This window comes from Raphanus sativus, unplaced genomic scaffold, assembly GCF_000801105.2.
Source record: "Raphanus sativus cultivar WK10039 unplaced genomic scaffold, ASM80110v3 Scaffold0492, whole genome shotgun sequence".
NCBI classification, from domain to species: domain Eukaryota; kingdom Viridiplantae; phylum Streptophyta; class Magnoliopsida; order Brassicales; family Brassicaceae; genus Raphanus; species Raphanus sativus.
In genome coordinates this window covers 13,611-37,545 of record NW_026615810.1, presented here as the reverse complement: position 1 = coordinate 37,545, position 23,935 = coordinate 13,611, and the positions used below count along the sequence as shown (strand labels likewise).

At 35.3% G+C, this 23,935-nt stretch overlaps 5 protein-coding genes across 7 annotated transcripts; 2 read left to right on the top strand and 3 right to left on the bottom strand.

Annotated features, from left to right (window-relative positions):
* Positions 1 to 3,490: 3,490 nt before the first annotated feature.
* LOC108823774 (KID-containing protein 1-like) lies at positions 3,491 to 4,769 on the bottom strand. Of its 2 annotated transcripts, none has more exons than XM_018597055.2 (2): positions 4,144 to 4,769; positions 3,491 to 4,045 (listed from the first exon to the last, which is right to left on the bottom strand). In XM_018597055.2, exons 1-2 carry the CDS (start codon positions 4,473 to 4,475, stop codon positions 3,682 to 3,684), a joined length of 696 nt encoding a protein of 231 aa, XP_018452557.1. In that variant the 5' UTR covers positions 4,476 to 4,769; the 3' UTR covers positions 3,491 to 3,681. The 2 variants fall into 2 exon arrangements, with proteins under 2 accessions (XP_018452557.1, XP_018452555.1); XM_018597053.2 differs by having other exon boundaries at positions 3,491 to 4,048; positions 4,144 to 4,752.
* Positions 4,770 to 8,145: 3,376 nt separating this feature from the next.
* LOC108827587 (zinc finger protein CONSTANS-LIKE 4) lies at positions 8,146 to 9,992 on the top strand. Its single transcript, XM_018601019.2, has 2 exons — positions 8,146 to 8,887; positions 9,409 to 9,992. Exons 1-2 carry the CDS (start codon positions 8,195 to 8,197, stop codon positions 9,760 to 9,762), a joined length of 1,047 nt encoding a protein of 348 aa, XP_018456521.1. The 5' UTR covers positions 8,146 to 8,194; the 3' UTR covers positions 9,763 to 9,992.
* A 720-nt stretch (positions 9,993 to 10,712) lies between these two features.
* LOC108827586 (protein RRC1) lies at positions 10,713 to 16,715 on the bottom strand. Of its 2 annotated transcripts, none has more exons than XM_018601017.2 (17): positions 16,503 to 16,715; positions 16,279 to 16,408; positions 16,043 to 16,088; positions 15,698 to 15,758; positions 15,458 to 15,592; positions 15,234 to 15,350; positions 14,978 to 15,143; positions 14,359 to 14,471; positions 14,118 to 14,192; positions 13,509 to 13,730; positions 13,358 to 13,416; positions 13,175 to 13,259; positions 12,947 to 13,084; positions 12,477 to 12,701; positions 11,682 to 12,394; positions 11,440 to 11,603; positions 10,713 to 11,204 (listed from the first exon to the last, which is right to left on the bottom strand). In XM_018601017.2, the coding sequence occupies exons 1-17, from the start codon at positions 16,575 to 16,577 to the stop codon at positions 10,900 to 10,902; spliced, it is 2,829 nt and encodes a 942-aa protein (XP_018456519.1). In that variant the 5' UTR covers positions 16,578 to 16,715; the 3' UTR covers positions 10,713 to 10,899. The 2 variants fall into 2 exon arrangements, with proteins under 2 accessions (XP_018456519.1, XP_018456520.1); XM_018601018.2 differs by having other exon boundaries at positions 10,713 to 11,189; positions 16,503 to 16,714.
* Positions 16,716 to 17,299: 584 nt separating this feature from the next.
* LOC108825601 (uncharacterized) lies at positions 17,300 to 18,563 on the top strand. Its single transcript, XM_018598926.2, has 5 exons — positions 17,300 to 17,561; positions 17,645 to 17,700; positions 17,776 to 17,830; positions 18,137 to 18,217; positions 18,296 to 18,563. The coding sequence occupies exons 1-5, from the start codon at positions 17,336 to 17,338 to the stop codon at positions 18,421 to 18,423; spliced, it is 546 nt and encodes a 181-aa protein (XP_018454428.1). The 5' UTR covers positions 17,300 to 17,335; the 3' UTR covers positions 18,424 to 18,563.
* LOC108825238 (early nodulin-like protein 13) lies at positions 18,545 to 19,545 on the bottom strand. The gene is made up of 2 exons (XM_056997079.1): positions 19,091 to 19,545; positions 18,545 to 19,006 (listed from the first exon to the last, which is right to left on the bottom strand). Exons 1-2 carry the CDS (start codon positions 19,284 to 19,286, stop codon positions 18,639 to 18,641), a joined length of 564 nt encoding a protein of 187 aa, XP_056853059.1. The 5' UTR covers positions 19,287 to 19,545; the 3' UTR covers positions 18,545 to 18,638.
* Positions 19,546 to 23,935: the final 4,390 nt, after the last annotated feature.

The window sequence follows — 23,935 nt, the reverse complement described above, 5'->3', positions numbered from 1 at the left end:
CTTAAAGATTTAACTTCTAATACAAGATTTTGAGAATACTACATATATCTCCTAGATTTTTAATATACACATACATGAATATGTTACTATAAATGCTCTTTCAACTGCTTATTTTTATTAGACTAAAAATCATTTTCAAAGCATATGTCACGAACCATGGCTAAATATACAGTACATTAATTAAATAATAACTCAAATTTTTTGTCTATGATATGAAGGAGAGAAAGAGGAGGGAAATGGGACGAGTGGATTACATGTAGATTGATGCTGGGAAGCGTTCAACGATGGGCTCCGCGGAAGTTGAGCACTTAATTCATAATTAAGTAGTATCATTTGGTGTTGTTAACTTAATTCATGTTCAGGACGTGTAAACAATATCTTCTAACTGACATCGAAACGGTCCAAAGCTAAGAGAGAGAGAAAAAAAAAAGAAACGGAACACCAGTAATAGAAAGGGTCTCAAACAAATGTCAATGGCTTTCCATAACGACCGGAATCGTTTTATGTTGTTGATTTAGTTTTTGAATTTAATTTGTTTGGAGATTGATGGCCTCCACCACCATAACACTCCCAAGAAACTTCCGAGATTGAAGCTTTGTTTTACAAACACACAAATAATCGAATCTCATTTTTATTGAAACCTAGTTTCTCTCAGGAGATTCGTACCTTGATATATACGTTACCTTTCTTTTCATTCAAAAGTAATATTTTGACCTTCTTTTGATATTACTTGAGGTTATGGCAACAAAGCCGGACAACCAAGACCAGAACAAGATCTAACCAAAGCAAATTTCATCGGTGTCATCAGTCATCACAAGATGAATCTAATCAGAAACCGGAAAAGTCTTTGTAATTGCCGAAAATATGAAAAAGAAGAGGAAGAAGAACTGATCAACGAAGAGAACTCTGACAAAATATAGGAAAATAAAGAAAAAGAGAACAAGGGTGAACTCAATGAAGAGACTAAGATGAAGATGAGACTTCAAGAAGGATGATATTGACATGCATTCGAAATAAGTTGAAAGTGATGAAGAGGCAACCGAAGAAGAAGTGAGAGAAGAAAAGGAAGTGAACAAAAAGGAGAGGGTTTAGGAAGAAGAATCAGAAGAAAATAACAAGAGGGAAGTAGTGAAAGGTAAGAAAGAATCTCCATCAGCCTACAACGATGTAATAGTAAGTAAGATGCAAAAGAACCCAGTGAAGAACAAAGTTTTGGCTCTTGCTGGAACTTTTCATACTGTTATTTACTATGAGACTGCATCATCTAAGTGATATATGTCACACAGAGACACTACTACAACAACAACAATGACATCTTTAGCTTCGAATTCCATGTTGTCTAATTATCTTAATTTTTGTCCGGTGAATTGTATGCGTTTTGAGTGAAGAAAGAAGTGGATTGGATGCATTGGTGTATATATGCAAGTATCTAGATTATTGTGATCAATATGAAGCAAAACCTAATGTTTAACGGTAAGAACTAGAAAGAGGGGTAAGTATTGGTTACAGAAGAATATTAACATTGATAGTTTACATCTTGTTATGGTTCAGAAAAATCCCACGTGGAAGAAGGATCATCATATACATAGTGGCAGCGTCACACTGCAGATCTGCAAGTGTTAGAGATGGGCAAGTAGGCAAGTGACAGATGTGGGCTCATATAGTGGAAGATGTCCCGTCGCTAGTGTATTTGTGTACCCAAGATACGAGTCAGTGCTGTTTTATAATATAACCTTTCTAAATTGGTTTAGGTAATTTTGGCCCGATTGTTTTAGTTTGTGCAATTTTGTTTACAAAATGTTAGTCCATATATACGTATCTGTTGCATCTGTGTGTCTTAAATCTCTATTGTACCAGTAAAATGCCCAGCACTCGTGGGTCGGACGTAGTTGACATCTGGGGGTGCGGAGGCCGCAGGCCCCCGCGGTACGGTATGCCTTTTCGGTTTAGGAAAATTACTATTTCTACTGGGAAAAGGAAATCGGGTTTTTTGAGGCTGTATAAATATGGGTCTAAGGGTTTGTAAATTATTATCACATCATTAATAAGAAACCCTAAACGGGTATTTGCCTCAATACGTTTTCTTCTCTACTCTTCTTCTAACCTAAGACGGCTGTTCACAACAGTATCAACAGTTGGTCAAAGTCCATTCATGCTTTTGGTCAAAGAACTGAATTTGGTAAATAATACATCAACATACTAACACAAATGATGTGATATATGTCATGGGGGAAATAAGTGTTATTAAACTCTAAAATTTGTTTATGTCACTGAAAAGTGAAAACTATAAATAAAGTGCTAAATATAGAGTATTTTGTAAAGGTTAAATAAGTGAATAACATGTGTTAAAAAAAAAGTGAATAACCTGATAGTAATAGATACTATATGCTACTCAACCTTGTTCTATTAAATTTTACCCAAATCAATTTATGACTTAGAAGGATACATGTGCTTTTAGTGCCTATCCAAGTTTTGCCCCACCCACATGAAAGCTCCAATCAACTTTGACATTTCGTATAAATGGCTTTGACAGGTTTAAGATTGTATAAAGAAATCTTAATTGTATCTGTATGTAAAACTTATGTGTACTACATTTAGATCAAACTTGTATATGCTGAAAAACAAATTTGGCCTACATTTCTACATCTATCTATTATATTAAAAGAGAAGTCATGATTTCTTTCATATGTGATATTCTAATTTGGCCTATCTAATAATATATAATCTTTCTAACTATTTTAATCATAGTATCTTTTGATATTTTTAATTTAAATATATATATTTAAACTTTTTAACAAATCTGTTGAAAATATATAATAAGATGTTAATTTTTCAAAAATTGAATATAAATAATTTCACTAATTTCGTAATTAGTAATGAAATTTTATTTTACATTTCTATATATATATTCAGTTATATTTTATAAAATGAAAATTATATCCTATTTTATAAAATGAAAAGAATATATATATATACGTGAAAATAAATACTGCACGGTTGTGCATGTCAAAATTTAGTATATTTTTTAAAACTCCAACAAATCGGAAAAAAAAAAGAGAACCAAACTTTTTCTAAAGAAAATTACAACTCAAACAATTTCTATGCAATTTTGCTACTTTTAGAATTTGCATGTAATATACAATCTAAAATTAGTATTTTCCTTTTGGCCAAAAGAAAAAAAAAATTCCTAAAATAAATTTTGTGGTATTTATTTCTTTCTGTTTGAAAGAGTTATCAACCGAGTCAGTTTCTTTTGGGAATTTATTAATAACATAGGAATCCATTTCAACAAAATCAATTAATTTACATGTACTACATTACATTTATAGACTTGGGATATCACCACCCTCCACATGTTTGCTCACTCTTCTAGAAAAATATCCACATAGTATTGACTTGTACTTTTAAAAATAAAATAAAAATAAATTATATAAAGAATCAAGATAATGTGGAGATTGATGGAAAAGGACAATAGACAGATAAGCAGAAAGAAAGGAACAAACACTAACGCAGTTGATTACTTTTCTCCCAATCGACATAATATAATAATTAATTCCCCGAATTAAAAAGAAAAACATTAATTCGACGAAAATAAAAATTATATTTTTAGATAAGGGAAAAAAAAAGAAACTATGAACAAAGGAAGAAAAAAAATCATGATTTGCATTATTGTTGGTTAAATCACTCATCTTCTTCTTCCTGCAGATCTGATAGAGCAAAACAACTCCTAGACTTGAATGCTCTGTTCTTGAACGATGAGTTTCTCGCAACGACAACTCCTCTTGTTCCTCCTCTCTCTTCATCGCTCAGATCACCATCGTCTCCCTCCTCTTCATCATCATCTTGATCTTCGTTTACAGGCAAAAGAGGCATAGATTTAGGGTTTTGCCACGAGTAGAACGATCTTCTTGCTAACTTGTTGCAGATCTGTAACCTTCTACGCTTATTCAACGGATTCTCTTGCTTTGGCACTTCTTTCACACTCCCGATCTCTCCTAAATTCCCAAACGATTTTGATTTCCCTTTGTAGTGATTCGATAACCCTCTTCTGAACAAAAAAAAAATCAAGAACCCTAAATCATTTCCAATCTTGTACAGCAAGCTACCGTTTTTAGTAAGGAAAAAAAAAATCAAAAACTTTACTTGTTGGGGAGAGAATCTTCGAGAGAGCTCATCGAAGCCAATCCTCGAAGCCCTAGCTCTTTGCCATCGTCATCTTCTTCGCTTTCTTCGTCCTCCTCCTCGCTGTCTCCCGGAGTTCCGATCGATGAACTTTCCGACGAATAATCCGCCGTCTGTCCTGACCAGATTCCGCTTCCGACACGACTCAAACCGGCTCCCTCATCGTTCACGGTATCGAAAGAGGAAGAGGAGGAGGAAGCTTTGACCCTCCTCATCGTCGTCGGCAGATCGCTTCCGTGTTCTTCCGAGTCTTCGATGGAGAACGTAGATCCTCCTCCCGCCATTACTTCCATCGCCGTGTCGTCTCCAGACAACAAAAAATCAAGAAACTTTCTTACCGGTTTGGTCGGAAATCACGTTGCTTTTTTGCTTCTGGGGGGTTCTGTCTCATCAACTTTTGGGTTGGATCCTCAAATCACAGACTCAGAGAATCGTAGGAATAGCAATGGCAGAAGAGAGAGAAAGAGAGAGAGAAGGGATAATGTTTTTATTTTAGCTAAAAATAAAAAAATAAGTTGATGGAAGACGATAAGGATGATTAACTTGAAATATGCGTATGCGTGATTTCGGACACAAACAACTTTAAACTAATGTAGTTTTACAGTCCTTGCTTCTGATCTCCCTGTATTTTTAGTATTTTGAAACATTTTTAAAAATAAAGAATTGCAAATTAAATAGTTTGAATTTTTTTTGTTGTTCTAAAAAGAAAAATATATAGTTGTTGAGTTGGTCACAACTCAACTAAGATAAAGGGAAGGAATATTCTTTTTGAACTGTGATAGTGTTACACTAACATGCCATATCAAAACCAATGGGTGATCATTAAACAAAAAAAAAAAAATTGAAACGGGTTTAAATGTCATATTTTGTTGCAATTTCTATTTTACATATTGACATTTATGAATCTTACTTTGCAATTTTCTTAGTCCAAGTAATATGTTCTCCCTTACAACAAAAGATTTATACAACGTTTTATAAATGTATATATATATATATTTAAGTTTGACCCTACACAAGTTTTAGGTCTATTTATGGTATGATGCCAATATGAGGCATCACCAGTTCTTTGCCATCCTTGAATAACCTTTTTTTTGTCCACGAATAATCATAACTTCATCCTCTATGTTTATATAAAAATCAAAAGATTATTTCATTTTGTAATACCTCAATAAAGAGATGATTAAAAAATCGTCAAGTTGGTCAAATACATAGTTCAATGGATTGTACGAGTCTGCTCTGTCAAAGTTGACAATAAAATTATGTTAGTTTTGAACGTTAATACCAAGGTTAATACACAATGAATAGAAATAACAAAAGAACTACAGTTAGATGTCAAACTGAATAAGGGATAAATGGTAATTATAATGTTTGTTTCTTAAAGAGAGGTAATAATATGTTTTAGAAACTCTCAAGTGGAATTATACATTATAGTTTTCTTTTACAGATTGAGTATTTATCTTTAACAATAGTATCTTATGATAAAATTTCCACAGAAATGACACATTGATTTCTAACTCCAAATTCTAATATAGAAAGATAGGAAAATAGTTATGAACAAAAAATTGATGAAAGAATTAAACGAAAATGATATTGTGGAAATAATATTGATTTTAATTTACACCTACATACAAGTAGGTATATAGGATGGTTAATAAATTAAATTTAATGAAAATGTTATTTAGAAGAAAAAACGTGGTTTATATTAAAAGTTACAAGTAAAGGTCAAAGCATAGGGACCAATGAATTGAAGCTGAGGCCTAGAAAACAGCATCTAATGTTATCTCTTTCTTTCTTAATTCTTAATCTTAAGCTTTGCCCTTCTCGGTGGCAGAGAATCACTCTCAGGTGTCCACCTATCTCTTTTTCTCACTCCATTTCTTTTTTTTTTGTATTTTCTCAAAATTTTAATTCCGAGAATCAAATGTTTTTTTCTTGTTCATTATTAACTAGAAAAGAGAAAACATGTATTGGTTTGGTTGGCTAAACTTTATAGAAAGGTTAATTACCATGCTTCCACCCACAATCTCATGTTTTAAGCAATACCAATCATTCAGACACAAGTTTCTTGGCATTCTCCAGACACACACACCTATATACATATACTAACTTTAAATCTATTAGTTATATGAAAACTTCTTTTTTGAAGGATACTTAGATCTGCAAATCAGTTGATTAAGGATTCAAATCTATGTAATGACCCGACTAAATTATAGATCAAAACTAAAAACAACATTATATTTTTCATTTCTAGCATACTGTGGTTATATTTTCCCTATTTTGTCTTCAAGAAAACTATAGTTCTCAAACCCATTAGACTAAATACTTATATTTACACGATACAAGAAGTTAGAGTAAATATAAATTAAGAAAAAGGAATAGTGGCCTTTGTGTGTCAAACCATATGATGAGGAGGTTCCAACGCTATCGTAGTAGGAGTTCTCTTATTGTAACGGCCTAGTGGCAGTTTGATTATGTTGTTACGTTTATGAAAGGTGAGATTTGATTCATACTACTAGTCTACAAGTTTGAAAAAGTTATATAAACTAGAATCCGGGTGGAAGAGATTGAGAGTCAATAAGAGGAACTGCTAATGGTAACTAGTAAAGGCAGTGTACCCCTACGTGTTTTCAACACTGATAAGTATTTTCTTGTGTACTCTATTCTACGTCCCAACCTGTATTCTCTAAGTAAAAATTCCGGTAACAGATTCAGAAAATGAAATATCACGTTTACGTTTTTTTTTAAATCTCAAAGTTAACTAGAAACAAGTGGAATGATATATGTAATATATATATACATACATTTTAAAAAAAATTATGAAAAGATTACCGTCTAGAGGTTGGGAATTGATTATGGGTAGGCAATGCCCATTCTTAAGGACTCAAAATTTCATCCAAAATTTGAATATGTTAAGTTTCATAAACTTTGAACTAAAAACCAATTGACAAATAATGTATTAATCTATACCACCATATATATGTTTCATCAAAACTTTTGACGTGAAAGCTTATATTTTTAAATCGCTTTAGAGATTAAAACTGTCTTTTAATCTCTATATAATTACAGATGTCAAAAAAAAAATCTCTATATAATTACAATAGAATCTGCCAACTGCCAAGTAGGATAGAGAGCGAGGAGCATAGGCACCAAGACACAGATACTGCGTTTGACTCATGGCCGGCAAATTAGATGCTCTTGCAATTATCCACCACAAAAATCATTTGTAGAGTGACTTGTACCATAAGTTTCCATCGCAGCTACGCATAGCCCCATCTAGTATCAACTGCACTAGACCAATGTGTGTTGGTTTTATTTTTGCTGAGGTGAACATGTGTACGATGGTTTTGAGACATGTTTTGTGCTAAAGTTTTATCTATTGGGCAATAACGGGGTAATAAGTGATTCTATAACTACACCATTTAGCCCAATTACAGACCCACCATAGTAAGCTCATTAGCGACCGACCGACCTGCCCACCGGCCAATTTTACTTTATCTACCCTTTGGTCACGGTATCGTCTCCATTTATGGCTGCTTTCTCGTGGTGGTCCTAAGTCTCGAAGTGGAAAGCATCAACCCATGCTTTATTCACAATTATTCAACACACTCTTTTTTCATTTTGTTTTAGTATCAAAATAACCTTTTTGTATGAAAGTTTACAACTCTTTGACAAATTTGTTACGCAATAAAATACAACTGTTGCCAAGTGTCGGCACTGCAGAACTATGATTACAAGTAGTCAAGTAGATAAACGATAACGCACCTCCAGTTTGTGCATAGTCGACTCAGAACTTCCTTGCCAAGTATTTTTTTCCTTTCTATGTATTATTATGTTGTTTGGCTAAGATTTGGCCACGTGTTCAGTTATCATTTGATCTGATTGGATACTCATGGAGCCCACATGGATAGACTGATGGACAAGCTCATGTGAAGACATAGCTACACCAACCACAAAGAGAGAGTCACTTATATATAGAGAGAGAGAGAGAGAGAGAAGTAGAGAGAAGAGAGAGATGGCGTCAAAGCTCTGCGACTCGTGCAAATCAGCGACGGCGGCGCTATACTGCCGTCCAGACGCGGCGTTTCTATGTCTCAGCTGCGACTCGAAGGTCCACGCGGCGAACAAGGTAGCGTCGAGACACGCACGCGTGTGGATGTGCGAAGTGTGCGAGCAAGCGCCGGCTCACGTCACGTGCAAGGCAGACGCGGCCGCTCTCTGCGTCACGTGCGACCGAGACATCCACTCCGCCAACCCTCTGGCTCGCCGTCACGAGCGCGTCCCCATCACGCCTTTCTACGATCCCGTCTCCGGCGCCGACGGCTCCGGAAAACACACGGCCGTCAACTTCCTCAACGACTGTTACTTCGCCGATCTAGACGGTAACGCTAGCCGCGAGGAAGAGGAGGAGGAGGCGGCGTCGTGGCTGCTTCCGAATCCGAAGACGGCGGCGCCGGCGGTACCGGGAGATAGCCCGGAGATGAACACGGGTCAACAGTTCTTGTTCCCGGATCTGGATCTGGATTACGGGACCGTTGATCCGAAACTGGAGTCTCGGGAGCAGAACAGCTCCGGCGCCGACGGTGTGGTTCCGGTGGAGACTCGGACGGTTCGTGTCCCGACGGTGAACGAGAACTGCTATGAATTGGATTTCACCGGAGGATCCAAAAGCTTTACTACGTACGGACACAACTGCGTCAGCCACAGCGTAAGTTACTTTTTTTTTTGGTCAAAGCCTAAGTTACCTTTTGTCCGAACTTATTACAAGCTCTCTTGTCAACTGATTAGTTTAATTGATTATGTCGGAAAGCAAGTCAACGAACTCAAAAAGTACTAATTGTTTATTCAATCTTAGATTGTACAATTGTTTAATCAAATATAAAAGCTTAGATCTTTGATGTTGATTTCAAAATAATCCATGTTGTAAAAAAGTATTATTTCAAAAATATTTTTTTTACATTTTAATATATTTTTATATAGTAAATTGTAAATTAAAAGAAATAATTCTGTTTAATAAATTTTAATTGGTTAAAAGTCGTGATAAAAAATTTAAAGTGTTTTTTCTTTAATATGTGTGAGTATTATAAAACATACATCTTGTTGAAACTGAATAAGTATTAATTTAATAAGTACTAATGATTAGGTCATCATATTTAGCGTTAAAGGCCATGTGTAACCCTAGTTTAAGTATCCAATAATATGTCTTAATCAAACCCGTTACTACTGCAGGTATCATCATCGTCGTTGGAAGTGGGAGTGGTGCCAGATGGCGGCTCTGTGGCCGACGTTTCGTACCCTTACGGTGGTCCTGCAACCAGTGGAACTGGAACCGATCCTGGAACTCAGCGGGCTGTTCCGCTGACGTCAGCGGAGAGAGAGGCGAGAGTGATGAGGTACAGAGAGAAGAGGAAGAACAGAAAGTTTGAGAAGACTATAAGGTATGCTTCGAGGAAAGCTTATGCTGAGATGAGGCCAAGGATCAAAGGAAGGTTTGCGAAGAGGACGGATACGAGTGAGAGCAACGATGTTGTTGTTGGTCATGGTGGTATGTTTAGCGGGTTTGGACTTGTGCCAACGTTTTAGAGATTGTGAGAGAATCTAAAATGGTTGTTTGGTGTCGTTTTTAGTAATAAGGTCTTAACAAAACTTTTTAAATTTAAGAATTGTTGTTTTTGTTGATGAGTTCTTAGTTGTTATGGAGAAGAGAGGAGGAGGAGAAGAGCGTGGGTGGTGGTTTATATGTAACTTGTTTTGTATATATCATGTGGTTTTGAACATGTTTTTGCGTATGTAATGTTTTTATATTTTGAGCATTTTGGAATTGCAAATCTTACATGCATCTAGAAATAAAACACCAAATGCAAGATGTAACTATTACATGTCAATCATAGAGGTAGAGTGTAACATCCCATGCTAAAATAAGATTGACTAGTTCAGCAATTTTTCAAAATGTTACAAGTTAGTAAAGGGTAGAAGAAACATTAAATTATTACGCTAAGCCCGTTTAGGCCCTTTTACATGGTAAGTAAACCTATTAGCATGGGATGAGTGATAAGATTGCTGAGAAAATGACGCGTCACATACTCAGCTGCTCTGGCTCCACCATGTCCTGCAACAACACAATTAAGAAAGATGGTTCAGATTTGCTCTTTCCTAAGAGCAAACCTAATGCATACTGGTCAAGAATATTACCATCAAAGACTCCAAATAGACCAACGACTCCAGGCGAGTGACACGTAGATCGAGAATTTAAAACAATGCATTCGCTTCTTGTGATGTAGCAACTTGAGGAAAAAGATCCAACAAGTATGAGGTAGTTTTGTGGACAAAAAAGTGTAGACAGTGCAGAAACAATATCTAAAGTATAAGTCTGAACCTCAGGCTTCTGCTCATCCTGACCAAACTCTCTAAGTTGAGATCAGTTATGTTTGCATTGGGTTGGGATGTTAAATCTTATTAGACGATTCATATGACTAATTTAACCGTGGAAAATGAATGTGTTTCCAAAATATTTATAACTGCAGAAGAAACAATGAGTGAGAAAGCTTAGAAACTGGGACTGGAATACACTACTACAAGCTGTGTCTGAAAATGAGTTTTACATATCTTCTTGGGTTTAGAAACACAAAAACATTGAAATCTTATCATAGGAAAACTTTTTTCCAGTAATGCAGAGAACAAGAGAATCAGAGAACAAACCATGAGCTCAAGGAACAATAATCATCTCATGCCTCGTCTGCGCCACTCCCTGTCTCTTTCTCTGCTTGTACTATGATCGTCTCGCTCGTGGCTTGAACTCTTTTCACGTCGATCCCTGTTCAAATCATGTTGCCTATCTCTGTCTCTGTCTCTGACTCTCCCTCTGTCCCTGTCTCGGTCCAAGTCATGATCTCTCTCCCTGGTCGATGATTTCTTTGGTGGACTTTGGCTCTGGTTTCCCCCACGCTGTCGCTTCTTAGAAGATTCTCGAGAATCTTCGGGCCTCTCCTTCCTCTCTACTATTGATTTTTCTGCAGTTAAAAGCACTGTTAAAATCTGCATGAGGAACGAACATGACATTGAACATGGCCATGTCATGGGCTACACCAAACTCAAATTATAATACGTAAGTTGGCACAAGAGAATAAGAACGTAGCTAAAGAATTTACAGAAAGGGAATCAAGTTTCCTCCAATATTGCATCAAATCGAACACATTGAACAATTTAATAACATTTTTTTCAAAACAGAAGAGTAAGTGTAAGGTGTAAAGTATAACTTACGATTTCTATTGCCCTCGTTAGATCCTGTTAAGCCATAATCAACTTCAAGCCTCTTTCGTTTGATTTCTACTTTTTTCTCTATCTCCTCGGAGTTTTTCATCCCCTGTTCCTCGAGAGTTTCACGATACTCTATCAACGCAACTTCTATGCGTCTCCTCTTTTGTCTGCATTACAAAAAAAAAAACAGAGTAAGGGAGTAGCCTACTTAGTTTCGAAGCAATAATGCAAGTAAGTGATCAAACCTTTGTTCCTCGTCCATTCCATTGTCAGGTTGGGTACGAACACGGTCATTACTCTTGAGATCCTCGTCATCGGCCTTAAAAGTTACCCCACCAGTATTGCCGCTTCCCGGAGAGTAGCTCTTCTTTGGTTCATCGTCAGCATAGTCATCCTCTTTAGCCCATTTTGAAGCTGTCAACATGAGGTCGCTCTTCTCCTTTCCCACGAAGGTTTTCAGCTCAGGCTGAGGGATTGGTATTGTCGTGGCCAGATTCATAGGCTCTTTCAATTCAACCTCAGGCTCATTCCTTACTTCGTCCCAAGTCGAATGGTCTTGCTGCGGATACTTTGAAATTTCATCCACTGCTTCATATCCACGTTGTTTCTCTGTGTCTTCAAGGCTTAGTAGCCGAGCAACCATCACTACTCTGCCCCCTACAAGAGACAGCCCATTGTGTCGGCAGCGTCTTTCAAGCTCAGAAATTGGTAAATCCATCAGCTCTTGCCTTGCTCCCTCTTTGCCGATTGCCAGTGCAGTATCTGGATAGCCAGTATCGCTGATATTGTTATTGTTATAACCTTTCTTCTCTATCTCAGGTGCATCACCGCAGATAGAATGAAATAAGGTAACGCCCGAGATTCCCGAACGAAGAAATGTTGTACGTAGTCCATTTATGTATGCATCTGAAAAGAGAAACCAATCCGCCCATACTTGCAGAACTTTGAGAACACGTTCCTGCAAAAGGTCCGAATGAGTTTACACCAGAAATCATAAGGCAAAGAAAACAATAGAAGATTAATTTTCTTTCTGAGACTACTTTTAGAGCCTCAGCAGTAATTCTTCCAGTTATGCTCCGGTACAGATCATTGAAGCTTTCCATTATATCGGGAAGTGTTGCTTCGAACTTGGTTCGGTATGCAGATGCATTTTTAACAGGTGCGCTGCTATTATGAAGAATATCAGACACAAGCATGAGCCTCGCAACTTTAGTTGGAATTGATGTCTCCTTTAGGGTCAGGGACTCCGTCAGAACTTCCACAACCTGCGGAATAACATACATATAAATAAACAGGAAATGGCGTATACCTAATTACTAATGATGATCATGCTCAGAGATTCTATGAGATATCTCGCAAAAAAAAAAAACAATGTGCATAATGCATTTTTTAGATGTATAATGCCAAATTAAGGGATTGTAAGATATCTGAAGCTTCTGAAGGATATCTATGAAGCGCAAATGATGTCTGTAAATATAAATCTACCAACAGAATTCAGAATAAATAATACCTCTCCGGCTGCATCTGCATTATCTAAAGCGAAGCCCATAGCTTCTTTTATTTGACTCCTTTCTAGAGTTAGAGCACGCAACATGTCCTCGAAGTCATCCCTTTGAGGATCGGTCAGAGGCCTCTCAACTTCCGCACGCTGTAAGATTCACCAGTGTAAGGTATCCCGTTTATATACTATATAAGAAAAATGAGAAAGAAATCAGAAGTCACACTGCATGAAGATTACCCTGCTTCTTCCGGCTGCATATGTGCTTGCTGACTCTTTGTCATGCTCCAGGCTTTTATTTACAGGCAGTGGTGGTGGTATCCATCTGCAATAAGAGCAAAAGACAGTGTTAAATCAATAGAAGTGCAAAGTTAAACCTGACCGAACACTAGAATCAGTTTCACAGTTGGCAGACTTTAATACCTTCCACTACCAGTTATCATGATATACGGCTCGGTTCTCCACCTTTGAAGTGTATCACCCTAAACATTGCAAACACATTCATCAGCTTACGACAATGTAAAGCTCAAGGGTAATCTAAGATATACTTAGCTATAAAGCATTTAAAATGTACCTGAGCAAAGGAATAGAGTCTCCAGACGTAGTAAGTATGCTCCTTTGATCCCAGCTCAAACAAGAAACTAAACAGTGGATTCCCGCGGCCCCTCTCCATGATAGCTTGTTCAAACGCACATTCACCATCAAGAACATAGAGAGCCATTGTATCAATCACATGTCTGAGGTGCTCGTTCTCAGGAGTAACAACAGTGATGTCCGGAACATTGGGGGTAAGAACCTGTGAAAGGAATTACATGCAAGATATGTACATTTGGAATAAGATCATTAAAGAAGGTAGCTTGTAAGAATGCCTTTAATTACAGATGCTACATCAGTAAATTAGCCAAACCAGGATCACTATAAGTAGGAGAGGCACCAAGTAATGAGAAATGTCGAGTATTTGGGGACTGGTTTAGGGGTCTTTTGGAGATTTGAGAGGGTAGAGGCTGTACTAGAATTGAACCCTAGTTTGGTCTCTCGTTCTATTTTTGTTCTACGTCACTTGGGAAATAGAGAACATCAATTCCGAGAGTTTAACACAGTATTTTTTATTTTGACCATAAAGTAATTCAAGCCCTCCTCGAATATCATATAAAAGTTCTAAAGAAGAATCAAGTTTACATACCAGCTCAGAATTTTGAGTTGGAACAGAAGTTATTATTGGTGGACCCGATTGACCAGAAAAAATCAAGTTGCAGCCCTGCCAAATTAAAATATATGAAATATTAGAGTGACAACTGATAGATATGAAACTGACAGTATGGCAAAATACGAATCACAAGCAGGAATCAAACCCATTCATAGGTTAGTATATAGGACTACAGAAGAAATATATCTCAAAGAGTAGCACATGATGCAACACAGACCTCCTTACTACGAATAGCCATATGTCCAGGTGGTGGAGCGGGTAATGCTTGTGATGGTAGAGAAACCGCTTTACCCCAACCAATCTTCAGTTCATAATCGTACACGATGATCCCTGCAAAATTAGTATCTCCTTCGTAAGTTTCTATAAATGGTCAGATGCAATCAGGATATTCAGTTAATACAAAACCAGTCGACCATAACTAGTAATAATTGACAGAAGAACCATTAGTTTACAACATTGACTAACCAGTGGGTAAGTTGTATATCAAGAAAGAAAAGACAAAGCAGTAACAATAAAGAACTCTCATCAATGAAGAAAGAAAAGCCAAAACAAAGCTAGGTAGTAATAATGACTAAAACTGAATGGCAATGCATGCCTTGTATTGAATTTTAGTTACACAATGACGTAGAATTTGCACTTATAAAACCAATCAAATGTTTTTGAATTAAAGTAGTCATAATATGCTATTAAAAAAAGCATAGAACCTAGATACGTTTCTTGTACAATTATTTATTTTAAGCTTTTCTATCATACATAACACATGTTGCCCCTACCTAGCAATTGATCTTTAGGCCACGCTACAAAAGATAGTTTTAGAGAGAAGAAGGCTAGCTAACCTTGCATTTCATCTTTTGCAGCTTGTCCATCAGCTCTATGCATGAAGGAAACAAATCCACAGTTTCTTTGTCGCCTCTTCTCCTCATCTGTTCTTGGCCACATAATCTTGACACTGGCTATGGGACCAAATCTTCCAAACGTGCGCAAAAGAAAGTTTTCATCAACCTATTTGAGCATAAAGACCACATATAAGTCTAGGACGCATGTTAGAAAACATAAAAACAGTACATAAATTCACGTAAGATTTAAAGATACCTTTGGGGATAGATTCCCAACATACAAATTCGTCGTTTGTGGGTCACCATCATCAAACGATCCTAGCCTTCCAGTTGGATCAAATTCATCAGGTAGCTCATCAAAGCGGCTAGAAGGCTGAAGATAGAATAAGAGTTAAGTACAAAATGCAGGACATATCTCCAAAAAAAAAAAACAGTTCAGGGTTAGCCTGAAAGCAGAAAACAGATGAAAAGAGTACTAACCGAGCTATCGCCCTGACGGTCACGATCCTGGTTTCTTCTTTCCCTCAACTCTTGTTCACGCTTTAACTCCTCCATAAAATTATCTATATTTCGAGTCTTTCCTTTTTCTCTCTCCTTCGGTCTCTCTTCCTCCCTCTACAGAGATCAAAAATAAATAAAATGACAACAAACACATTGCTGCTTCAAAGCACAAAAACCCGATTAATAAGAAAGACAGTCAAAAAGAGTCTTGCTACTGACCTTCCTCTCTGTTTCTTTACTCTTGGATGCCATTGGTGGAGGAAGAAAAGAGGGAACATACCTGCATAAATTAAGCGGGAGATAATATACTATATCACAAGAACACGCACAAACATTTCAATTATTCTTATCAAGCAAATTTTCTAAGACCCACAACTCTTATCACATGAAGACCTCAGCTACTTGCTATACACAGATGACATTAACACATGACATATAGTATTATTCTACTCGAGCATTGTAAGAAGCACTCATCAGAAAGTTCAAACGATGTTAAAAACTCGTTTTGCTTCTCATGGCTTTGCATTGGAAGGTTGATCAATCAATCAAAAGCAATCACTTTACCTACTTCCCTTCTTGGAAACCGAACCCCCATCTTTGGACTTTTCACCTGCCATCCGCGAACGCATAGAAAACAAAAAGGTCCATACTCTTATTATTAATGTATTGTTCTCAATATAAACAAAAAACGTTGTTTTCTACCATTTTGACACCATCAAAAAAAAAGAAGCACACAAACGAAACGAAACGAATCAATCTAACAAACAAGTTAAAAAAGCCGTAGCCTTTTTTATTTTTACCTTGGGAATCAACTTTAGGTTTCTCGCCGGGGTTAATTGTGCCACCTCGAACAAAGGTCTTGGTTCCACTCTCCCCTTGGAACGACTCCACGAACTCCTGATAGAGACGCGCCGTCTCATCCTCAGCTTTCTGCGTTTTAAGAATTGGATCAATTATCAATCGAATCGAATCGATCTACTTACTCATTCGAAAAATCCCTAAAAATTGCGATGACAGGACGAACCTTCTTCCTGGCTTCTTCTTCTTCCTTGTGTTTCTGGAACGGCGTTTTCTTTCGGGTAATTGAGAAGGAGCTCATCTCTTCTTCAGATTAGGGATTCTGATTAATCGGAGCTTAGGGTTTGGGGGTGGAATCGCAGAGATGATCGGGGAACCTAGGGCTCCAGGACACCACAAAGCTCACAAGGACAAACGAGAGAGAGACCAATGTAAATAAATATTAGGATCAATCACTTAAATTTCAGTTTCTTTTAAGTATTATCGGAAGAAATTTTAATTAATCACATTACAAAGAGTAATAATTATCTTTCCGACAAAACATTATTTTAAATAGTAGTATGTAAATTTTGACAATAATATGAATGAAATTATGCGTTGTAATTTGAAATATTTTATCTAAAATGGTATAAATAACGATAAGATTTTGCTATTGAGATAATATATATTATTTTCCACAAATATTAAAATTTCTTAAATTAAATACAATTTTATTAATAATTTAAAACATACTTTAGAATCTGTTGTTTTAATTAATTAGTAAATTTTAGTAGATCCTTCGTGATTTTAAAATGTGTTATGTAATTTCTTTTACTAAAAAATTACAACTCCTATAATTTTATATGAGAATTTAAAATATTTATATAGAACTTATAATAATTTTAATAAATACTAAAATATTAATTGAATACACTATTGCCCAACAAGAGGGAAAAAAAAGAAAAAGCAATGGCCTTAAACCCTGAGTTTCGGTTTGGCCCTTTAACGGCCCAAATTCGACTGACTTTTTAACAGCATCTTTGATAATTGCTGACGTCACTCTCTCCGCTTGACTAAAAGATGGAAGGAGGTGAAGGAGAAAGTAGCAGCACCGCCGCCGCAGGAGTTGTCCCGGAGTCAGCTATGGAGGCTGTGAAACAAACACTAGCCCAACTCCAGGAACTGAAACCGCAGCTCGAGAAGATGATGTCTTTAGCTAAACCAGAGGCTCTCGACCAAATGCAGCCACTGCAGAGGGCTAAGACTATGTACTTGCTCGCCGAAGCCACCACAACGATGTTCACTCGTAACCACCCACTTCCTTCTTCTTCTTATTGATCTGTAAAGTTCGTTCATTTTGAGACTGTGTTGTGGGGTTTGTGTTTACAGTGAGGCTAAGGTGTAGTGGTGTGAACCCTGATGATCATCGAGTGAAATCTGAAATTGTATGTAATAAAAGTCAGTTTCTTTGGCTAAGTGTTTGCATATGCAAATCAAAAAGGCATCGTCTTTTTTTTCAGGAGAGGCTAAACGTGTACAGAGAGAAGTTACAGCAGTGTATGGATCGAAGTAAAGGTAACTTTTTTATTTGTGATGTGACTGTTGAATTTGAGGGATTTTGAGTATTTTTAGTTCGTTTTTCATTTGAATAATTTTTTAATTTTCAAATGGATTTTGATATTTCAACTTTGTTTCCAGCAAAAACCACTTCCTTTCCTTCTTTAAAACTTAAATTTGATTTGAATAGATTTGTTCTTGTCTAGTATCTGAAGTTGTGTGTGTGTGTTATTTTTGGTTTGTTAGAGACTGGATTGATTGCTAACTTTCAGTGTCTTATTCACTAGACGATCTTTTTATATGTTTCTCTGTTTTTAATCATAGAACCATTGCGTCCGACTACAGTCTTAAACCGTCAGGCAGCAACCCGTTTCATCGAACACTCTCTGCCTGATCTTTCATCTGGTAAGCATTTTTATACAGTCTTTGCTCTTCCTTTTACATATCCATGTTTCTCTAATAATCGTTGGTAAATAAATGCAGCTCAAAAGCAGAACATAATAGACCTCAGTAAAGGAGAGAAATCAAGGATGACCTATTCAGAAACAACTGCGAAAAAGAGGAAGTACCAAGCAGATGAGAAACAATCTGTTCAGCCAGAAGAAGGATAGTTAGGATTGATGCTGTTTGATATAATATATATATATATATATATATCATGTGGTAATGTTCTCTTGGCCAAGTAATAAACGATAGTTAGGGATGGATGCTGTTTGATGTACTAATATTGCATTGTGTGTGGGTTTAGTAACTGATTTCATTCAGAAGAGCTAAAAGAATTTTAAAAACAATCTCACAGATAAAAGAATCTATATAACAGAGAAACTCAGAGCAAAAGAATTGCCAAGCCAACGAATCCCAAAACCCCAACTCGACTGGTCAAATAAGAAGCAGAACCAGTTGCAGGAGGAACAGCTTGAGCTTCCAAAAGAGCAGGAGAAGGTGCCGGAGAAGGAGGAGCAGAGCCAGTGAAGAAACCACCACCACGAGATGACATGACGACAATGTGAAGCTTCTCGCCTTGGACACAGTTGCTCTTAGACCCGCTGATGAAGAAGAAAGATCCAGATCTCTCTAGCTTCACCTTAGTGTCTCCGTTGCTGTAACTAGCTGCTGGGTTTGTGGTGTTGCAGTTAATGTACGCCTCTTTCGTCACTTGCAGAACCGAGTCCTTTTCCCCATCGTACCTCCATACTGTCCACCACCAATGCATAAACACACACACAATCAGTCACAAGAGTTCAGAGAAGTTTTAAAACCATTTTTGGCAAAACTCACCGAGAGAGTCTCCAACATGAAACCTCAAACTCTCAGCCCATTTGTTGAGTGAATCAGAGGGTGAAGAAGGGATTTTCCAAGCACTGGGTTTGCCTCCAACCAGAATCTCCTTGCAGTAGGCAAGATGAGCAGCAGACAACAACAAGAGGAAGGAGAATAATGGACAGCAAGATTCAACAAGAGTTCTCTGAGCCATTAAGAGTTAGTTGTGTATGAGACAAGGACAGAAGAAGATGAGACTGATGTGGTTTTATTTGGAGTCTGTTGTGAATGAATGATTGGGTCTGTATATATAGAAGAAGAAGAAACTAGCCGTTAGAAGTAAATGGTGTTTGCTGATGTTGTTACTCTGCTGGCTGCTGCTCCTCCCAACGGTTATTTAAAAATAGTCTATCTATTGGGACCGGAAGAAATTAAAGTCTATATCAAAAGACAGTAGTATAAATTAAATGTTTTGTCCTGATTCTAATGGTTTTAACTTTTAATTCAACTACCATTACTTGAAGATTACAACTAACGTTTTTGTTTACCGTCTCAAATTATTTATGGGCTTGTTAAAAAATATCAATGATATGTTTAATGATATAATGGAGTAATTTTAAAAGTTTTTGTCATGTTAAAACCGTAGAAAACGTGATCATGAGATTGATTTTAAAATTAGTAAATTTTGAATCTCTAAATTTAGTAATATATTTAAAATTTTAAAGTTTTGGACCATATATATATATATATATATATATAATGTTATTTTAAAAATATTTTCACTTTTAGATTTAGATCATATTTGATCATTGCACTTGCTCATGCTAAACTACCAAAATTTACCATATGATGAAAAATTTATTTAACTATTTTCTAATTTTAATAAATTATTTTCTGAAATTTATACTCCACTTCTTATTAAAAAAAAAACATGAGTGAATCTAGAATTAAACTATTGGATAAGAGGTTCTCATATTATATAAAACAAACATTCAACAATGAATAAAGAAAATAAATTAATCAACTCGCAACCTTTTTTGTTTTTATGAAAATTTCAAACAACTATCTTAATTTTGCTTATTCTGTCAGTAATTTAACCACCTAACTCTAAATATAAATGTTTTTAGTGAACAAAACTTTATGTGAACTAAAACATATTTTAGTTTTTCCAATTTATTAAAGTAAACAAAGAATATTTGATATGTGGTATTGTGGTCTACCAAATCAACGATATTAACACAAATTAATATTTCAGAAAGATTAAATGATTTTATCTTTGTTTGTAAAATATCTTTTGATCTTGGAAAATTATTTTCTTGTGTTTCCAATCTTAATTGATGTGTAATTCATTGTTTATTATAAATAGAGATAAAATTGAATATTACTAAATGTCGAATTTTTATCGTATATTGAAAATAGTTTTCTAATTTTTTATTTAATTAAACTTTGATTATGGTTCATCCAGTTGATGGATCTCTTCGATGTTATAGGATAATAGTATATTAGCTTAATATGTCAATTATGAACAAGACGGAATCAAAGTTCACTGTGTCATAATTTGTTAGAGAAATCGGCGTGTACCTCATCATAAAAAGAAGATCCTAGAAAAGAGAAGAGAAAGATAAAAGAGTAAGTTGTCCAATTTGATGCCGAAGATAGATCTGAAACCTTACATCGACTGAGATTGCCGCCTAAGGAGTGAAAGACGTGTATTATGATGTGTGTTTGACTTAAGCTCCATTAGTGAAAAGTGGATTACCACCAAGTAACAAACCGTCTATTTTGTTTAGCTTTAAATTTTATTGTTTTATTGTTGAATTGAGCTTTTTGTAACTGTCACTAAACTTATAAATATATTGAGTTTCCAATCCTAATTGATGTTTAACTCATTTTTTTGTTTTAAATAGACATAAAATTGAATATGAATAAATTGTCGAATTTTAGCGTATATGTAGATAGTTTTCTATATTTTTTTATTTATTTAAACTTTGATTATGGATCATCCAGTTGATGGATCTCTTCAATGTTCACTGTATCATAGCTTGTTAGAGAAATCGGCGCGTACCTCAACATAAAAAAAAAGAAGTTCCTAGAAAAGAAAAGAAAAAGATAAAAGAGTAGTTGTCCAATTTGGTGCTGGAGATAGGTCTGAAACCTTACATCAACTGAGATTGCCGCCTAAGGCGTGAAAGACGTGTATTATGACGCGTGTTCGATTTAAGATCCATTAGTGAAAAGTGGATTGACACCAAATAACAAACCGCTTGTTTTGCTTTAATTTTTAATGTTTTATTGTTAAATTGAGCTTTTTGTAATTGTCACTAAATGTACTAATATATTGAATTTCCAATCCTAATTGATGTTTAACTCCTTTTTGTTTTAAATAGACATAAAATTGAATATCAATAAATTACAGGATTTTTATCGTATATGGAAGATATTTTTCTATATTTTTTATTTATTTAAACTTTGATTATGTTTCATCGAATTGATGGATCTTTTCAATGTTATTGAATAATACTGTATTAGCTTAATCTGTCAATCATGAGCAAGACAGAATCAAAGTTCATTGTGTCATAGCTTGTTAGAGAAAACAGCGCGTACATCATCAATAAAAAAAAAAATCCTAAAAAGAGAAAAGAAAGATAAAAGAGTAGTTGTCCAATTTGGTGCCGGAGATAGGTCTGAAACATTACATTGACAGAGATCGCCGCCTAAAGCGTGAAAGACGTGTATTATGACGCTTGTTCGACTTAAGCTCCACTAGTGGAAAGTGGATTGCCACCAAGCAATAAACCGCATGTTTTGTTCAGCGTTAAATTTTATTGTTTTATTGTTAAATTGATCTTTTTGTAACTGTCACTACATGCACTAATATATTGAGTTTCCGATCTTAGTTGAAGTTTAACTCATATTTTGTTTTAAATAGACATAAAATTGAATATCAATAAATTGTCGATTTTTTATCGTATATGGAAGATAGTTTTCTAATTTTTTTATTTATTTAAACTTTGATTATGGTTCATCCAGTTAATGGATCTCTTCAATATTACGGGATAATACTGTATTAGCTTAATCTGTCAATCATGAGCAAGACGAAATCAAAGTTCACTATGTCATAGCTTGTTAGAGAAATCGGTGCGTAGCTCATCATAAAAAAAAGATCCTACAAAAGAGAAGAGAAAGATAAAAGAGTAGTTATCCAATTTGGTACCGAAGATAGGTCGAAACATTACGTCGACTAAGATTGCCGCCTAAGGCGGGAAATACATGTATTATGACGCGTGTTCGACTTAAGCTCCTCCATTAGTGAAAAGTGGATTACCATTAAAGAAGAAGTCGTCTGTTTTGTTTAGCTTTAAATTTTAATATTTTATTGTTAAATTAAGTTTTTTGTAACTGTCACTAAATGTATTTATATATTGAGTTTTCAATCCTAGTTGATGTTTAATTCATTTTTTGTCTTAAATAGACATAAAATTGAATATTAACAAATTGTCGATTTTTATCGTATATGGAAGATAGTTTTCTATATTTTTTATTTATTTATACTTTGATTATGGTTCATCCAATTGATGGATCTTTTCAATGTTATGGGATAAAACTTTATTAGCTTAATCTGTCAATCATGAGCAAGACGGAATCAAAATTCACTGTGTCATAGCTTATTAGAGAAATCAGCGCGTACCTCATCACAAAAAAGAAGATCCTAGAAAAGAAAAGAGAAAGATAAAAGAGTAGTTGTTTATTTTGGTGCCGGAGATAGGTCTGAAACCTTACATCGACTGAGATTGCCGCCTAAGGCGTGAAAGACGTGTGTTCGACTTAAGCTTCATTAGTGAAAAGTGGATTGCCACCAAGTAACAAACCGCTTGTTTTGTTTAGTTTTAAATTTTAATGTTTTATTATTAAATTGGGCTTTTTGTAATTGTCACTAAATGTACTAATATATTAATTTCCAATCCTAATTGATGTTTAACTCATTTTTAAAAAAATAGACATAAAATTGAACATCAATAAATTGCAGGATTTTTATTGTATATGGAAGATAGTTTTCTATATATTTTATTTATTTAAACTTTGATTATGGTTCATCCAGTTGATGGATCTCTTCAATGTTATTGGATAATATTGTATTAGTTTAATCTTTCAATCATGAGCAAGACAGAATCAAAGTTCACTGTATCATAGTTTGTTAGAGAAAACAGCGCGTACCTCATCATAAAAAAAAAATCCTAAAAAAGAGAAGAGAAAGATAAAAAAGTAGTTGTCCAATTTCGTGCCGGAGATAGGTCTGAAACATTACATCGACTGAGATCGCCGCCTAAAGCGTGAAAGACATGTATTATGACGCGTGTTCGACTTAAGCTCCATTAGTGAAAAGTGGAGTGCCACCAAGCAACAAACCGACTCTTTTGTTTAGCTTTAAATTTAATGTTTTATTGTTAAATTAGGCTTTTTGTAAATGTCACTAAATGTACGAATATTTTGAGTTTATAATCTTAGTTGAAGTTTAACTCATTTTTTGTTCTAAATAGACATAAAATTGAATATCAATAAATTGTCAATTTTTATCGTATATGGAAGATAGTTTTCTAAATTTTTTATTTATTTAAACTTTGATTATGGTTCATCGAGTTAATGGATATCTTCAATGTTATAGAATAATATTGTGGGTCCGATTGGAGTTTGGCTTTGAAGGCTTTGACTTAAATCTAAAGTTCCTAAAGTCTATTTTTCACCAATCATGCTTTTTTAATCGTAAGGATTCTAAAGTTCCCAAAGCCATTTTTTGTTTCTCTCTCCTCTTTTTCAAAAAAAAATACATACACCTTCATTCATGTGGCTTTACAAACAAAAAGT

Excerpts from the sequence above, each read along its gene's own strand:
- LOC108823774 (XM_018597053.2), bottom strand. The coding sequence starts at position 4,475 with ATGGAAGTAATGGCGGGAGGAGGATCTACGTTCTCCATCGAAGACTCG. Across the intron at positions 4,049-4,143 it reads GAAGATTCTCTCCCCAACAA|AAGAGGGTTATCGAATCACT; the intron begins GTAAAGTTTTTG and ends TTTTTTGTTCAG.
- LOC108827587 (XM_018601019.2), top strand. The coding sequence starts at position 8,195 with ATGGCGTCAAAGCTCTGCGACTCGTGCAAATCAGCGACGGCGGCGCTA. Across the intron at positions 8,888-9,408 it reads ACAACTGCGTCAGCCACAGC|GTATCATCATCGTCGTTGGA; the intron begins GTAAGTTACTTT and ends TTACTACTGCAG.
- LOC108827586 (XM_018601017.2), bottom strand. The coding sequence starts at position 16,577 with ATGAGCTCCTTCTCAATTACCCGAAAGAAAACGCCGTTCCAGAAACAC. Across the intron at positions 14,472-14,977 it reads TGCAAAAGATGAAATGCAAG|GGATCATCGTGTACGATTAT; the intron begins GTTAGCTAGCCT and ends CTAATTTTGCAG. Across the intron at positions 11,205-11,439 it reads TAACGAGGGCAATAGAAATC|TGCTTTTAACTGCAGAAAAA; the intron begins GTAAGTTATACT and ends AGATTTTAACAG.
- LOC108825601 (XM_018598926.2), top strand. The coding sequence starts at position 17,336 with ATGGAAGGAGGTGAAGGAGAAAGTAGCAGCACCGCCGCCGCAGGAGTT. Across the intron at positions 17,701-17,775 it reads ATCGAGTGAAATCTGAAATT|GAGAGGCTAAACGTGTACAG; the intron begins GTATGTAATAAA and ends CTTTTTTTTCAG. Across the intron at positions 18,218-18,295 it reads TCTGCCTGATCTTTCATCTG|CTCAAAAGCAGAACATAATA; the intron begins GTAAGCATTTTT and ends AAATAAATGCAG.
- LOC108825238 (XM_056997079.1), bottom strand. The coding sequence starts at position 19,286 with ATGGCTCAGAGAACTCTTGTTGAATCTTGCTGTCCATTATTCTCCTTC. Across the intron at positions 19,007-19,090 it reads TCATGTTGGAGACTCTCTCG|TATGGAGGTACGATGGGGAA; the intron begins GTGAGTTTTGCC and ends GGTGGTGGACAG.